We start from the raw sequence: 17,531 nt of genomic DNA, 5'->3' as shown, positions 1-17,531 counted from the left end.
AGGTTGGATATTAGGAAAAACGTTTTCACTAGGAGGGTGGTGAAGCACTGGAATGGGTTACCTAGGGAGGTGGTGGAATCTCCTTCCTTAGAGGTTTTTAAGGTCAGGCTTGACAAAGCCCTGGCTAGGATGATTTAGTTGGGAATTGGTCCTGGTTTGAGCAGGAGTTTGGACTAGATGACCTCCAGAGGTCCCTTCCAACCCTGATGTTCTATGATTCTATGATTTTAGGAATGCCTAACAGCACTTTAAAAAAAATGAAAACATGGAACTATCTTTACATCTAGCACCGTTTAAAATCTGCATCTGAATCTGAGAGAGATCTACAGATCAGGACAAACACCTACTTTTAGCGTTTATTGCAGAGTATTTCTCAGCATCTTCATTGGAGGCCAGAGTGGTTATAGTTTGTCATATAAATGACCTCATTGTGCTGCTGCTGCTTTTCTTTCACCTGGCTGTCAATTCAACCCTTGTGTGAAATGTAATAGTAGTATGGTGAAATCGATGGCCAGTGGCATGAATTTGGAGTCGCCTGGTGAATTTAGAAGGGTGATGGTAGTAATTGTAGTTCTTTAAACAATATTTCCCAGTAAATCTCTTCTTGTCTCTGGAACTTACTAGTACACAGAGATTATTTTTTAAAATCATGACATGGAAAATTTATAAAGCCAACAAGTCAGTTAGTGTGCTGCTCCCTCACAGTATCTCTCCTCACTGAGGCTTTAGGATGATAAGCATGAAGCTGGTATGCTATGCTGCTTTTCATGCTGACCAGTGTTGTCTGACGAGCCCTGCCTGTCTGTGGTATCCACCAGTTTTCTCTCATTTTACACTTAGATTGTAAGCTTCTTGGGGCAGGGACAGTCTTTTTGTTCTGTGTTTGTACAGCGCCTAGCACTGTGGGGCCCTGCTCCATGACTGGGCTCCCCAGGTGCTATTACAATACAAAGAATTAATAATAATATTGATTATGTGTTTTTACAGCACTTGTAGGCCCTTATCCAGTAAAGCACTTAAATGTGTGCTTACCTTTAAGTGCACGAGAGTTCTGCTGAACTCAACAAGATCACACTTGTGCTTACCATTAAGTATTTGCATAGGTCTTTGCAGGTCAGGGCAAAGCACTTGATGTTTTTTAATAAGTGCTGAGCATATTATCATTTCCAATGAGTTTGTTAGCCCTAAACTTACATGACTGTGCAAAGAGCCAAATTACTTATTGATTTACAGCAGGAATAATTCAATCTGCCATTACATCTCTAGTCTTCCAAAACCGTTATTACATCTCCTATGGTATCATTTAACATGGATGAGTAATACAATTTTATACCCCTCTGGAGAGAAGGAGTTTGTGTGTTTATAAGCTCTTTAATCTATTTATGTGCGCTGAAGGAACACCTGATCTTGAACCTGGTCTATTTTAATCCTAACTTCCAAACAAAAAAAGAGTGTATCATTTCAGGTCTGAATGCAGGAGGTGGCTTACCTTTAGGACCTGATCCAAAGGTCAATACAAGTCAGTGGCAGATTTTCCACTAACTTCAATGGGCTTTTGATCAGACCCCCAATGTAGATGGTGGGGCTTAGGCACATGAATCTGAGCCATGCCCAATAAAAGTTGTAACTCTAGTGATTTAGGCTCACATACCTCGGTCTCTGGTATCACCTGGGTGGTGAGGTAAGGCTGGAGAGAGATCTTCCTGATGCCCCTACCCCTTTCATACTTGTATGGAATGTGAGACTGAATGGCTATGTAAGGAGTCTGGCTGAATTTGGAGAAGGTGGGAGTGGCATTTCTGTTTACAACATTCTTTATCAGTCTTTGTTAATGTGCATGGAAAGATAATCATGCAGTGCTGAGCAAGCTTAAAAACAACCAACCTCTCCTCAAGCCCCCCAAACCTAGATGAGTTCTTACAAAATAATTAGATGAGATAAAGTGAAGAAAAAGGAGCCATCAATCAGAAAAGCACTCACAATGTAATGCCTAATTGGTAGATTAATCTGTAGTGGGTACAGATTAGCTGACAGCTTTTTACAGATTTATCCCCCAGTATGTTCCTGGTTTTGAAAATATTTCTATTTCTTGCATATCCAAGCTACTATTTTTATAAAGGGAACCCATTTTTCAAAGAAGTCAAGAGATTGTTTCTGGGGAAGTTTATTTAGAGACAAATTTAAAACCACAGTTCTGTGTGTTCAGAAGTATAGTGTGACTGAACCCTTGATCTTTTTCTGAAATGTTACAGGAGAGACATCCTGTTAATGAGAAGACTGCTACTTAAATTAAATTAAGTTAGGAAGCAGTGTATTGTACCATCATGGCTTTGGAGCAGTTAGCCAGGTTTGAATGCTGGCAGTGGGTAATTTGTTGTGGGGAGGTAATGGGTTATCCTTGTCTACTGTTATTTAGCAAAAATAGATTATAGCTTACATCTCCCAGAACTGCAGAAAGCAGATAGTGCCCTGCTAGACTATTTCTTTCTGCAGTTGTTCTAGGAATTCAATGGAGTGATGTTGATTTACAACAGATGAGAATCTGGACATATATGTGTTATTCATCTTTAAATCCTTTTTGTTTTTGCTGTGCTGATTTTGAGGTTTAGTCCCATATATACTTTAGTAAATGGAGAATTCTCCTGTTAAAGCATCTCTGAATGTGAAATTAAAAAAGAGAAAATGTGCATTCTTACGGTAGCTGTATAATTTACTGATAGATGTGTTTTATTGACAAGAAAAAGACTCATCAGTTTGCAGGGATGTTGCTTAATTTTAAATTAACAAAAATTATTTGGGGTGCTTTTAAGTGATAGTTTCATGACTAGGTTCCAAATAGCATTATTTCAGTATGACTTTCTATATTCATCATTCGTATGTTTTTGAGTCAGTTTCTTTCACACATCATACGAAGTTAAATTCTGCCCTTAGCAGTAGATGTGCACATCTCAGTGAACCTGTGTGTGTATGTATTTGGTGGTAAAATATTACTAGCAATCTAATTCTCCTAACCACTCCTTTAAGTTTGTATTTTGGGTAAGTGTCCTGTTAGCCTAGGATAGTTTGTATGGTGGCATATTTTTATGGATATTTTATCCTCATTTCTTGTGTATGTTTTAAATATTTATAAAAACCCATTAATGCCAATGAGGATAGGGGCATAAGAAATCTAAAGGCATAAAGTTTTTTTTTTAAAAAAGTCTATGCTCAATTAGAGCAATGTCTTTAGAGCATAGTCCCTACAAGTTAGAGCATAGTCAATTAGAGCATAGTCCCTACAAAAAAGTATCTCTAACGAAAACTGTCATTCACATAAGCAAAATAATAAATGCAATATTCTGCAAGAGAATTTCAACAAATTTATAAAACCTCTCGTAATAGTAGAATTATTTTTTTAAGGTTAAGAGCACTATTTTCATTCTAGAATTCTTTTGGTAGTTTGCATGGCCAAAAGCCAGAAGTGTAAAGGGCACAGTAAGCCAACAAATAGCTCTTGGAATGCCCTTTTAATAATAATACTATCAGTATAAAGAGGTACTGAGTCAGTTGCCAAAATGTGTCAAGCTGGTAGACATCTTTAAAAAAAAATTTTCTTAGCACCTGCTTGCTCTTTCTCCAACTTTGTTCTGTAGATTTATTCAGGTTCTCACACATTGTTCATTGTCTCTGATTCAGGAGGTGAAAACTGCTGAAGAGACATCAAACCTTCCAAACGGTGAAGTTTCGGGTGAAGAGCACAAAGTTGTGGAAGTAATAACTGAGTATTTTGTTCACCCTCAGAAGTCCACTTTCACCCATTCCAATCATTCAGCATGTTCTATTCCCCCTGAGTCCCAGTCCAACAAAACCTTTAAGCAACATGCTTAACTTTCAGAATTTGAATAGTTCTATTGAATCACAAGGATTGTGGTCCTTTCGCCTAACAGCAGAGCTAGAGATGAGGCTTTTTAAAAAAAGGAAGAGACAAATAAATCCTTCGGGCCTATTCACATACTTAAAAAAGGAACTCCTTTTGTCTTAAAGGGAGTGCTTACACTGATGCACCCACGATTTGTGCATGGATGAATGTGATCTTGCACATCACATAAACTTGCAGCAGCACTAAAAATGAAGAACTCTATATTAGCTGCTTGTTCATTTCCCTGGAAAGAAATAAGTCAGAGAACCCAATGTCTGAATAAGTGAGGGCAACTGTATGGTGGTTAGTTGGTGGATTTGAACAGTGAGTTTCTGAGACAGCATATAAGCAATTAGTTTTGTATCTCTATTGTCTTTCTTTCCCCCTCTGTAAGTGCCTCATGTTCTCTCTGCTGTGCTTTTCCTTTGTTGTCAGGAGACTGAAAAGTCTGAAGTAACTGAAGAAAATGAGGCACATACAGAAGACAACGTAGATGCAGTCGCTAATTCTATTGAACTGCCATCAGAAGAGCAACAGGTAATTTTCTCTTTTCTTCTCTGGGAGTTTAATCCACATCTGGGCTAAATTCATTAAATTCAGACATCTCCATATAAATCTTTAAATTCCTCAGCATGAATCTCAGGATGGTGCTGGCTATATGTTAATCTAAAAACGGCCATAACTGGCGTTTGTGTGCATTCTTCTTCAAGTTCACAAAAATCATGGGAAACGTATGTAAATTTGGATGAGCTTTGCTCTGGGCCTTGACTAACAATAGCTTATAAACATGCACGTTTTTAAAGCTCATCTGGAACTAAACACTAGTATGAGGAATAATCAGGAAACTAGAAGCTCAATCACTGTCTATACTAGAGAGAAAAGTTGTTGCCATCAATGGTTCAGGCACCGGAGGTGCTTTAAAACCCTGTTATCCCCATACAAAAGTGCTCCTAAAGTTGCACAAGCATTGCCAGTACCACTACGAGTGCATTGCCTTGGAGCGAGCCTTATTGATTCTTAGACTTTAAGGTCAGAAGGGACCATCATGATCATTAAGTCTGACCTCTTGCACATTGCAGGCCACTCCTCTTGTAATATAAATTACTCACTCCTGTAATAGACCCCTAACCTCTGGCTGAGTAATGAAGTTCCCAAATCATGGTTTAAAGACTTCAGGTTACAGAGAATTCACCATTTACACTAGTTTAAACCTGCAAGTGACCCATGCCCCATGCTCCAGAGGAAGACAAAAAACCCCCAGCGACTCAGCCAATCTGACCTGGGGGAAAATTCCTTCCTGACCCCAAATATGGTGATCAGTTAGACACTGAGCATGTGGACACCAACCAGCCAGACACCTGGGAAAGAATTCTCTGTAGTAATTCAGTGTCCCATCATCAACCACTTTGGATTTTTGCCACTGCCAGTCATCGATAGGCCATATGCCATCATAGGCAGGCCTATCATACCATTTTGGAAACCATTGGAAACCAGGAAAATATTTCAAATCACTTAGAGGAGAGGAAGGTGATCAGGAACAGTCAACATGGGTTCACCAAGGGCAAGTCATGCCTGACCAACATGATTGCTTACTATGATGAGATAACTGGCTCTGTGGACATGGGGAAAGCAGTGGACATGATATATCTTAACTTTAGTAAAGCTTTTGATACAGTCTACCATAGTATTCTTGAAAGTTAAAAAAGTATGGATTGGATGAATGGACTATGAGGTGGATAGAAAGCCGGCTAGATTGTTGGGCTCAATGGGTAGTGATCAACGGCTCAATGTCTAATTGGCAGCCAATATCAAGCGGAGTGCCCCAGGAGTCGGTCCTGGGACCTGTGTTGTTCAACATCTTTATTAATGATGTGGATGATGGGATGGCTTGCACCCTCAGCAAGTTCGCAGATGACACTAAACTGGAGGGAGACATAGATATGCTGGAGGCCAGGGATAGGGTCCAGAGTAACCTAGACAAATTGGAGGATTGGGCCAAAAGAAATCTGATGAGGTTCAACAAGGACAACTGCAGACTCCTGCACTTAGAATGGAAGAATCCCATGCATTGCTACAGGCTGGGGACCGACGGGCTAAGCAGCAGTTCTGCAGAAAAGGACCTGGGGATCACAGTGGATGAAAAGCTGGATATGAGTCAGCGGTGTGCCCTTGTTGCCAAGAAGGCTAACGGCATATTGGGCTGCATTAGTAGGAGCATTGCCAACAGATCAAAGGAAGTGATTATTCCCCTCTATTCGGCACTGGTGAGGCCACTCCTGGAGTATTGTGTCCCGTTTTGGCCCTCTCACTACAGAAAGGATGTGGACAGATTGGAAAGAGTCCAGTGGAGGGCAAGGAAAATGATCAGGGGGTTGGGGCACATGACTTACGAGGAGAGGCTAAGGGAGTTGTGTTTGTTTAGTCTGCAGAAGAAAAGAGTGATAGCAGCTTTCAACTACCTGAAGGGGGGTTCCAAAGAGGATGCTGCTCATCTGTTTTCAGTGGTGGCAGATAACAGATCAAGGAGCAATGGTCTCAAGTTTCAGTGTGGGAGGTCTAAATTGGATATTAGGAAACACTATTTCACTAAGAGGGTGGTGAAGTACTGGAATGGGTTACCTAGGGAGGTGGTGGAATCTCCATCTTTAGAAGTTTTTAAGGCCTGGCTAAACAAAGCCCTGGCTGGGATAATTTAGTTGGGGTTAGTCCAGCTTTGAGTAGTGGATTGGACTAGATGACCTTCTGAGGTTTCTTCCAACCATAATCTTCTATGATTCCTTCCATATACTTATCAAGCTCAGTCTTGAAGCCAGATATGTCTTTTGTCCCCACTACTCCCCTTGGAAGTCTGTTCCATAACTTCACACCTCTGATCGTTAGAAACCTTCACCTAATTTCAAGCCTAAACTTGTTTATGGCCAGTTTATCTCTGTCATAACATTTTTTCCCAGATCTGGACCTTAGCGTCCAAAATATGGATGTTAGCATGAAAACCTCCAAACTTAGTTACCAGCTTGGACCTGGTATTGCTGCCACCAGCTAGGAATTATACAGTGCCTAGCTCACTATGGTCTCCCCAAAACCTTCTCTGGAGGACCCCCAGACTCAGATGCCTTGAGTCTTACAACAAAGGGAAATAACCCCCTCCCCTTGTTTCCTTGTTACTTCCTCCCAGGCTCCCCTCCCTGGACGACCCTAGGAGATTCCCTGCTTCCAGTCCTGGAAACACAAGTACCAAGAGATCTAATCTCTCTTCCCTCTCCCCCAGAGGGTATGCAAAGTCAGGCTTAGTAAATCTAACATGAAGAGATTTTCCCCCTGACTTCTTCCTCCCACGAATTCCCTGGTGAGCTGCAGACGCAGTTCCCTGGAGTCCCCCCTAAAGAAAAACTCCAACAGGTCTTAAAAAGAAAGCTTTATATTAAAAAAGAAAGAAAAAAGACATTAAATATAGTCTTTGTATTAAAGTGACAATATACAGGGTCAATTGCTTAAAGGAAAAAAATGAATAAACAGCCATATTAAAAAAGAATACAGTTTAAAACATTCCAGCAACTACACACATGTAAATACAAAAGAAAACAATATAAACCTATTGTCTTACTATCCTTGTACTTACAACTTGGAAACAGAAGATTAGAAAGCCAGGAGATAGAAAAATCACTCTCAGAGCCGAGAAAAGAACAGACCAAGAACAAAGGACTCACACCCAAAACTTCCCTCCACCCAGATTTGAAAAAGTCTTGTTTCCTGATTGGTCCTTTGGTCAGGTGTTTGGTTCCCTGTGTTAACCCTTTACAGGTAAAAGAACATTAACCCTTAGCTATCTGTTTATGACAATCTCCATATGTTCTTGTGTCTACACTGGCGCTTAACTTAAATAGCTCTTCTCCCTCCTTGGTATTTATCCCTTTGATATATTTATAGAGAGCAGTCATATCTCCCCTCAGCCTTCTTTTGGTTAGGCTAAACAAGCCAAGTTCTTTGAGTACCCTCTGATAAGGTAGGTTTTCCACTTCTCGGATCATCCTAGTAGCCCTTCTCTGCACTTGTTCCAGTTTGAATTAACCTTTCTTAATCATGCAGACCATTGCACATAGTATTCCAGATGAGGTTTCACCAGTGCCTTGTATAATGGTATTAACACTTCCCTATCTCTACTGGAAAAATCTCACCTGATGAATCCTAGGACTGCATTAGCCTTTTTCATGACTGCATCCAACTGATGGCTCATAGTCATTCTGTGTTCAACCAATTACCCAGGTCTTTCTCCTCCTCTGTTGCTTTCAACTGATAAGTCCCCATCTTATAGCAAAAATTACATAAGAACATAAGAATGGCCCTACTGGGTCAGACCAAAGGTCCATCTAGCCCAGTATCCAGTCTTCCGACAGTGGCCAGTGCCAGGTGCCCCAGAGGAAATGAACAGAACAAGTGATAATCAAGTGATCCATCCCCTGTTGCTCATTCCCAGCTTCTGGCAAACAGAGGTTAGGGACACCTAATTCTTGTTGTTATTCCCTAAGTGCATAGCATGATCTTGCACTTTACACTATTAAATTTCATCCTATTTCTATTACTCCAGTTTACAAGGTCATCTAGATCTTCTTGTATGATATTCTGGTCTTCTTCTGTATTGGCAATACCTCCCAACTTTATGTCATCTGCAAATTTTATTAGCACACTCCCACTTTTTGTGCCAGGATCAGTGATAAAAGTGTTAAATAAGATTGGTCCCAAGTCTGATCTCTGGGGAACTCCACTAATAATCTCCCACTCTTCACTTTTTCTAAATCATTAAGGATCAGATGCACCTCCATGCATAAGGGTCAGGCACCCATTAAAGTTTCATTTAAACCCTCAAAATAGGGCTTTAGTGGGGCTTAGGTGGTGCCTAGTCCTTGTGCCAGCTCTCAGCATAGGGCTGAATTTCATCCTTAAGTTGCATCTGTTCATTTTCCAAGCTTTGCTCACTTTCCGCCTGCACATGGTGGCCATTTAATACCTCTTTCCTCAAACCTTGGGGGAAGCCCTGGGTGAGGCTGGAGAACATCCCTTGGCTGGATTGGGTTACTTGCTGTTCAGGCTGGCATTCTAGTCTAATGTTTTTCAAATGAGAACAGAATGCTGGAACAAGTTGTTGAAGTCTTAAAATGTATCAAGCAGCTGTGTATGAGAGGTTTTGTAATGACATAATGCAATGCCATTTCTATACAACTAACAACTTGCTAGTCTTCATTTCTTACAGGATAGGTTTGAGTCCCAGGTGGAAAACATTGTCCTTTGGCCAGTATAACAGCCGGATGTGTGTGGGGGGGCATAATTTGTTTAAAGTGATCTTTTTAAGGTTATGGTGTAACCTGATTTTTCTTATGAGTTCTCTCATAGAGCAGAGTTCACCCACCAGACTCCAGCAATGTTCAAATGAGTGCAAAATAAAGGAAAATATCTCCCCAAACAACTATCAGACAGTACTCCAAATCCCATTAAACTCAGGAACTTCTGCTAGCTCTAGCAGGTCATCATTTCTATTTCTGCTATATTCTTTGTAAGAGCAGGTAACCAAAACTGAAGAAAGGAAGGGTGGTGTAGCAGTTAGGGTTCCAGCCCAGGATTCAGGAGATCTAGTTTAAATTTCCTGCCCTGCCATGGACTTCCTATACAAAACTGGACAAATTACTTAGACTCTGTATGATTCCCTATCTGTAAAGAGAGGACAATAGCATTTCCCTACATTACAGGGATGGCATGTGGATAAACATGTTAAAGATTGTCAGATACTCAGGCACTATGGTAATGAAGGCTATATAAGTACATAAGACAGGCAGATGTCAGTCTTTAAGGTGAGTTTCAGTTTTATTCTCTATTCTACAGCCTAACCCATTTTGTTTGCATATTTGACCATATCTGGTCATTGCGTCGAGGTTTTCACTGAGCTGTCCATGCCCAGGTTTTTTCCTAATTGGTTACAGTTAATTTAGAAGCCATCCGTGTGTCTCGTGTTCTGAAAGGCTGACCTTTCCATCAGTGCCCACTGTAATTTGCAACCATGTGGTTGCATCTTCTGAACGATAGTCAGGTCCCCATTGGAGTTTCAATTTACCATGTTGACCAACTCCTGCTCATTCAAACCAAAAGAAGACAGTTACAGCGCTGTAGTTTTATTTTTCATGCCTAAATCAACACAAAGTTTCGAACCTTGTATTGACATTTTGGCTCTATTCACTACTTTGTTTCATACAATTTAAAAAGGAAAGCTCAGTGCAGAGTATAATCCAGCCTGTTTAATTGTGCTGCTGATTATGTCATAGAAAAATTCGAATGGAATCCTGGCTAGTTAAAGAGATCTTGATCTGTGCCAAGAAACATATGACAGCTGATACAATAAGCTGTGGCTCTGTCTCAATTAAGGAGTTGTATGGAAGAGCCCAGATCCTGGAAGGCCTTTAAACAACAAAAGTTACAACAGCAGAATCAGGAACTAGCCGCAAATGGTGGTAAATGTAGGGCCTGACAGCTCTTTCCACCCAATCCCTGCTGGGAGCTGCTCCAGGATACTGGCCTCAAAAGCTCCACTCCTAAGGAGCCAAATTTTTGGTGGCCACGAAGTGTGGCTGGTGGCTAAAATGCTTAATTAATTAATAAGCTTTATTAAGTTAGCTTAATTAATTAAGCTAATTAATTAATTAAATTAGCTTTAGGAAAAACAATTAAATATGCACACATTCACATCCAAAGAATTGTAATGTATATTTTTAGGTTTTTTAGACTTAATAACAAAAATAATGCTGCCTTCCTCTTGCCCCCCTCCCATCCAGGGTGCTGGGGCTTGCTGTGAATATTTGTATATTTGTTAATATCAGAGCACACTTAGTAGGTACCTCAGAGGCTATGAAAAGTGACAAGTGATATTAATATAACATGCAGGTATCACTTTTCACAGATAGCTGGTAAGTCTGCTGTGACAAGTGACACTTACATGTTTGTTAATATCACTTTTCTCAGCAAGCCCAAGGACCCATTAAGCTCCAGACTGGGGGTTTGGGGAGTGACAGAGGGGCAGGCAGCAAGGGTCAGAAGTGATGATGGGATGGGTGTGGGGCCAGGGGAGGCAGCAGGGGTGGAGGCATTGTGGGGAATGGATGTGAGGCCAGGAAGGCAGCAGGGTCCAGGGGTGGGGGGAGGGGATGGATATAAGGCTGTGAGAGGCAGCAGGGGCCAGGGGAGATGAGGGTGGGTGATGAACCCCACTGTCGCGTGGCCAGAGCCAGGGCCTGGTGCCTGCTGCCATGCGGCCAGGTCTGGGGCTCAGTGCCCGCAGCCAGAACCCAGAGCTGGAGAAAGGAACTGCATGGCTGGAGCCAGGGCTTGGAGCCTACTGCTGCACAGATGGAGTTGTGGGTCAGCGTGGAGGGCCAGTGCCTGCCGCTGCACGGCCAGAGCCTGGACCTGGGTGCTGGAGCCCAGGGTTGTGTGGCTGGAGCCAGGAGCCAGCGCCTGCCATTGTGTGGCTTTAGCCAGCACTGCCAAAACCTGGAAAGATGCGAGCTGTTTGTAAGCCTTCTTGGATTGTTCTCAACAACACTGGCCAAAGAAATCCTTCTTAAGGATAGACTGGAAATACTTCCAAAGATGCAGTATGAAATTCCATTTGGATGGGCATTTTCCACTTCAGTTAATCTAAGGGGAAGATCATTTTAGTGCTTTATAAAGTTTGGTTTTGCAGGAATGGTTCTTTAATGCAATTATGTTAAACTGGCACCTTCTTACCCACGCCCACGTGTGTATTTAGTTACAACCCTTAACTTTTCTGGCTCAAGCAATTTTTTTATAGAATTGCAGAGTCAACATAGTTCTGGGTTATATTCTGCCTCACATATCATCATCAGAACTTCTAACTGAAGTCTAGTTGCTCAATCTTTAATTGTTAGTTATGCACAACCCTGAAAGAACCCACCTTAATTTTTCACAATGTGGGTGGACTTTGTGGCAATTAGTAATACTTCTTACTTGCAAAGGGAGCAGATTTGATCCAGAAATCACTGAAGGACAATAAATGCAAAATATTACAATGCCATTTTAGTAACTTTCAGAGTAGAGCTGCCTTTCAAAAGCTTCACTTGCTACGCAGAGGAAGACAGAGCAAACAGGGGGTTTGTCTACTCTACACTGTCATTAAAAAATCCACGGAACTGAGTTTCAGGCTGGCTGACTTGGGCTCACAGGACTATAAAATTGCAATGTAGACATTTGGGGTTGGGCTGGAACCCACGCTTAGAGGCCTTCCTTCCTCATGTGGTCTTGGAGCCCAGGCTCCAGCCTGAGACTGAATGTTTACACTGCAATTTTATAGCCCTCCAGCACGAGTCCTGTGAGTTCAAGTCAGCTAACCCATGCCAATGGTGCCCATGCCATGGGTCTTTTATTACACTGTAGACGTACTCATAGGCTGTTTCCTCTGTGGTATGGAAATGGCAAGTTTCAGGTAATGGCTTCTTTGGCTGGCTGATGTTCCTTAGTCAGAAAGGTTTTTTTTTCTTTTTTTTTTTTTCACTTCTGAAATTCATTCTATATCTCAAAAAGCAAAGAACATGTTGGAAATGGAAACACGGGCTTATTATTTGGCTCTGAATGACTTCAGGCTTTGCAGTAGCTTAGGTCATGGAGCATGCATGTTGATTTTCTCATTGCTGTAGAATAAGGTCTCATCTAAAACGTCAGATGCTTATCATATTTGAATACATGTATATTCAAAATCTAATCTCCAGCATCTATTTACAGTTTAGATGTATCCTTTCCCACAACTGTTCTGTGAAAGGCGTTTTTATACCCCAAAGCTTGCCTCTTAATACTGTAAGGCTAGAGCACTGCATGTATGGGTTTGTTTTTTTTAAAAAAAACCTGCATGAAATGTATCTGTGCTATTTTTGTTTTTTACACTAATGAATGTGACATCTGCTAGATACATTATCTAGATACAGTTGCAAATTTAGGGATCTGTATTTCAAGACTGCTCATTTTTCTTTCAACTCTCCTGTGATCACTTTTGTACCCTCGTTCTACAAACAAGGAAGAAGAAGAAGAAGAACAGGAGGAAGAGGAAGAATCTTAGTACTTTTTTATGGCTTTTTTTTTTCTCCAAAGGGTTTTTCAGGTAATTATGAAGTCAGCTTGCTTTAGTTTTTAAACAAGTGTAAGGAAACATCATAGACTTGAAAATCCTGATTCTGCCTAAAAGTTCACCTAATATTATTACAAGTATCACCTCAGGTGATTAGAATTGAGATTACAGACAAAATTTTCCTGTTTGTTTACTTTGTACATTTGACAGCATTTTGCTTATAGTCAATTTACTATTCCCACCCCCATATAGTCAGTCAGTTTTCCCTGTTGTTTGTGAGTCTTTTAGACAACCGAAGGTCAGAGAAATATATATATTTAAATATGAAAAGTGATTTGTAAAATCAAAAGAACATCAGGAAGCCTCAAAGACAGGCGTACTGTGTGAAACTACTTTTTAACTACTTTTTGACTAGATTTTAAGAGGACAGTGCCCCTTTAACTTTAGTAGATGGCTGGTTTTTATATTTATTTTTGCAATAGGAGGAAGGTGGGAATCCAGGCATCAGCCCTTATACATAAACCCTCTCCTTATCCCTAAAGAAAATACAGAAAGGGTGTGGGGGTTTCCATACTCAGTATTTCAGGGACCAATTAGGGTGACCAGATGAGAGGGAGAAAATATCGGGACACATGGGGGGAAGGGTCCGCCGGCAGAGCAAAAAAAATAAAAAAAAGGCTGAGTGGAGCAGAAAGAGGGGAAAAAGGGGGAAAAAAAAAGGTGAATGCTGCTGACAGAGCAGCAATAAATAAAATAAAAATGGCGCGTGCTGCCAGCGGAATGAAATAAATTGCATCCCAACCAAAGATCAGTCGGGATACGGGACAAACACCTAAATATCGTGACAGTCCCAATTTTATCGGGATGTCTGGTCACCCTAGGACCAATACTTATCCTTTTCACCCCTTGTTATGGCCTCAACCATGTATAGATGTCGTCAGAGGGGACCAGTCTCCTAACTAGAAAGCTGAGATGTTCAGTTCCACCAAGGACTGCCATTATCAGTGCTCTGATTTGGCTGGTAACAGGCAGAAGACAGAGAACTGAACCCTCTTTTTTGGCCAAGTGGATGTATTTAAAGTGTGCTTTTATCACTAGTCCCTAGAGTCATACATCCTTTTTTTTTTTTTAATACTTAAAGCCGTACACTGTGCTCCGGATAATTTTTTTCAGTTGATTTGATTCTTCCCAGATTTTTTTTGCCCACACTGATATTTTGCCAATGGATCAAAATCATAGTGATCTGATAGACTTGCATCACCTTCTATAACTAAAGAGTTGTTTTACAGTAGCTGCATTCCAAGGTGCTATTCACAGTACATTGAACTTTCCTTCCTTCCTGCACAACTGGAATATTTACATGGTTTGTAAAAATGCTAATCGGTACTATACAAAGCACTTTTTAATATAAAAAGTAAAATTGTCCATGATAATAACAATGATAATAATAATTAATAAATAAATTAATAATTAATAAGTTCCCATTTTGAACATTGACATCTGGAAATGTAAAGGTTAAGATTCTCTGTGATAACCCACCAAGTGCACATGGAGCTCAATTTTTCCCTTAGAAATGGCCACGCATCTCCTACTGGAGTTATACATGCATTTCTGAATGCATATGCAACCCCAGGACAGAGCCCATTCTGTATTAAGATATAGACACAGCAGTATAAACTAATAAATCATCATACTTCATATATCTGATGTGGGTGAGTTCACTCCATTCTTCATCACTGCAACTCCATTGACTTTGAAGGGTTATTCCTGACTTACACTTGCCAGGTGAGAGGAGATAGGACCTCTTAATGCTTCCGTGACCTGATGGCTGAGTGTTTAATATTGTTAATTTAGTGTTACATCAAAGTATGTTTTTGTATTTAATTCCCCAGGTTTTCTTTGTTTTTCCTTCTTAAAGAAGAAAGGGTGGTTAAGAGCCAGATCAGCTCCCAACTGGGAAAACACTTGTTTAGGGAATGGGAAATTGAGCGTTTCTAGCAGATTGTTCCCTAGTGGGACAGGTTCTCTCCTTCTTTTCAGTACAGGCAGAAGCTGATCCAAAGCCCCTTGAAGTTAATGGAATTCCCAGTGACTTCAGTATCTGGGCTTCCACCCACAGAACTCAGCAGATCCCTGGATGCCAGGGTGGAGACCTAGTGTCTCAGCACAGCTTTGTGAGGGATGAGGGGCCAGACTTCCCACCTTTCACTCTACCCCCATCCCAGCACTGGGTTCCTCCACTGCTTGGGAATTAATGTGCCCTAATGTTGTACAGTGCTTTGTATGTGAAGTTCTATGATAGTGCTAATTTTATTTATATATTTGCTTTTTCCTCTTCAGGAAGCACAAGTCTGTGCAGCACCAGAGAAAATAAAACCACCTCTTCCCTGCAAACAACCCACCATTGCCTTTCACACCAACACATGTATAGACATCAATATATCCCCAAAACACAAGACACCACTCTGCCCTATATTATATATATATTTGGTATTCTGGTCTTTGTTAAAGTGGGTCATCTTAATTCTGGCTGACAAGATCTCAGACTTAGCTTTATATGTTCTAACAGTACTGTCTATGTCTAATTTTAGATTGTAAGCTCCTTGGGGCAGGGACCGTGTCTTCCTCCATGTTTGTACTCTGCCAAGTACACTATTGGCACTCAGTAAATAACCACAGTTGTGCATCAAAACTGTATTAGGAGGTAAAGAACTTCAGCACTGAAAACTCCAAAGAAGATCCCTGTGTACAAGCTTTGTGTTGCTTTTTTCTGAACTGGCCTTTAAAATAAATATGATTTCCACTGTACAGTAGTTTAAATAAACACGTTTTAGGTCAGGTCTTCTGTTTGTCCACAGAGGCGTTAATTTAACCATAGTACATGTCACAGTTACAGGGCAAACTGCATCTTAGTTCCGTTAGTCCCTCTTGTGTGACAGGTGTGGCTTCGTACACTTCACCCTGCCCCACTGTTTCCCCAATGATGTTAATGCAACAGGCCAACTGCATTTAGCACCTGTCAGCCCTTTCGCTATGGGTACCTGTGACCAGATTGTTGATTAAAATGACTCAGACAGTGCCTCAGAACAAAGCACTATTTATTCCTTCCGCCAAAGGTACAAAACACGTAGAGCAAAGGGTAAAACTAATAAAAGCACTGTATGCCTGGGCCTGGTACATCTGCATCTTTCCTTGCCAGCTTTTGTTAGTGCCCCTCAGACCAGCTAACCCCCCATCTCTGGCTGGGAGAAAAAGACTGTCCTGATCACATCAGCCTTTTCCTCTCTGTATGTTGCCTTGCCAGACTGTCAGCTTTTGTTGCTATCTTGGGGCACCCCCCGCACTCACTCAATCCCCAGCCTTTTCTAGCCCCCAGCATCCTCTAATGGCTTAGCACTCCCTTTGGCTTCTCTTTGGAAGTTTCCTTTGGAGTCTGGACCTTGACTATACCTTGACCAAGAAATTTGGATCTTGACAAAAAATAGTTGACTACCCAGGCTGTAGGAGAATACAAGCCAAAAGAATTAAAACTAGAAGTGGAAAAGAATGTGACAGATGTCCTGGGTCTGTGCGGCTTTCAGCCTTTTCTGGGACCTTTTCAGTCTCTCCCCTGCAGCTCCTCCGGTGCTATTTGGGGTGCTCCCTGACAGAAGCTCATTTTGGCTGAAGTTTGGGGCTGGGGGTGTGCACTGAGAAGTCTGGAGTGCAGAGGGCACTCAGGCAGTGCCAGGGACTCTGGCAGCGGCAGGGCAGGCAGGCACTCACCTTGGCCTTGAAGATGCATGGCAGGTTGAGGAAGCAATGTGGTCAGGGTGGCTGCAGCAGCATGGTGTCCCTGCCCTCCCATCCCTGGTGCCCAGAGCAGCCACAACCCAGCTCCCTGTCTCAGCTGCTCCTTTTATATAACTGGAAGTGGCTCTTGACCTGGAGGGGAAACAGCCCTCACCCTGATCTGAATAATGTGACTCCACCCAGCCACCCCTTCCCCATCCAGCCTGGATCCAGCCTCCACCTCCAGATACCCCCTTTCTTCCCAGCTGGGCTGGAAGAGGAGCAGGGCCAAGATGCCCCATATCATACCCTTCCCATGTATAGAGGAAATATTCAGGGGCAGAAACATAGGTCAGCCCCCATAATATTTCCATTGCAGAGGGCAGTAGCCTCCCCTCACCACTGCTTTTCAGAAAGAAGCAGCTTGTAGGTCTTGGTTCCTTCTGTAGAGTCACTTTCTCTTTCCCATTATCCACACCTATCCTAATCTATCCCAAAGGCCTGATTGGGTCATGAACCCATTTTCCTTACCAAGGAAGGCAAGGTATGTGTGTCACAAGAGGGGCTGAGACCCATTTCCTCTTAAAGGGCCAGCCACCCTATGACAGCCATATTATAAAAGTCTGTATAAGACATGGCAAAGCTACTTTTTACCCGAAGAGCCAGAAAACCTGACAGGCAAATATTGACCGTGCATTTATATCTCAGTGGAAAACCTCCCCCACAACAATGCTCTCAATT

The 17,531-nt window shown here is 41.7% G+C and overlaps 1 protein-coding gene and 1 long non-coding RNA gene across 2 annotated transcripts in view; both read left to right on the top strand.

Annotated features, from left to right (window-relative positions):
- LOC115658511 (SH3 domain-binding glutamic acid-rich protein-like) overlaps positions 1–13,010 on the top strand; it is a 43,687-nt gene extending 30,677 nt beyond the window's left edge. The window contains exons 4-7 of the mRNA XM_030577589.1: positions 3,676–3,750; positions 4,334–4,435; positions 6,133–6,135; positions 12,969–13,010. Of these exons, the coding sequence (XP_030433449.1) occupies positions 3,676–3,750; positions 4,334–4,435; positions 6,133–6,135; positions 12,969–13,010 (222 nt within the window). The remainder of the gene's footprint in view (positions 1–3,675; positions 3,751–4,333; positions 4,436–6,132; positions 6,136–12,968) is intronic.
- Positions 13,007–16,098, top strand: LOC115658527. Its single transcript, XR_004002326.1, has 2 exons — positions 13,007–13,052; positions 15,360–16,098. It is a non-coding gene; the product is annotated as an uncharacterized LOC115658527 (long non-coding RNA).
- Positions 16,099–17,531: the final 1,433 nt, after the last annotated feature.

This window comes from Gopherus evgoodei, chromosome 1 (assembly GCF_007399415.2).
Source record: "Gopherus evgoodei ecotype Sinaloan lineage chromosome 1, rGopEvg1_v1.p, whole genome shotgun sequence".
Taxonomy (NCBI): Eukaryota; Metazoa; Chordata; order Testudines; family Testudinidae; genus Gopherus; species Gopherus evgoodei.
This window is presented reverse-complemented; position numbering and strand designations above follow the sequence as displayed.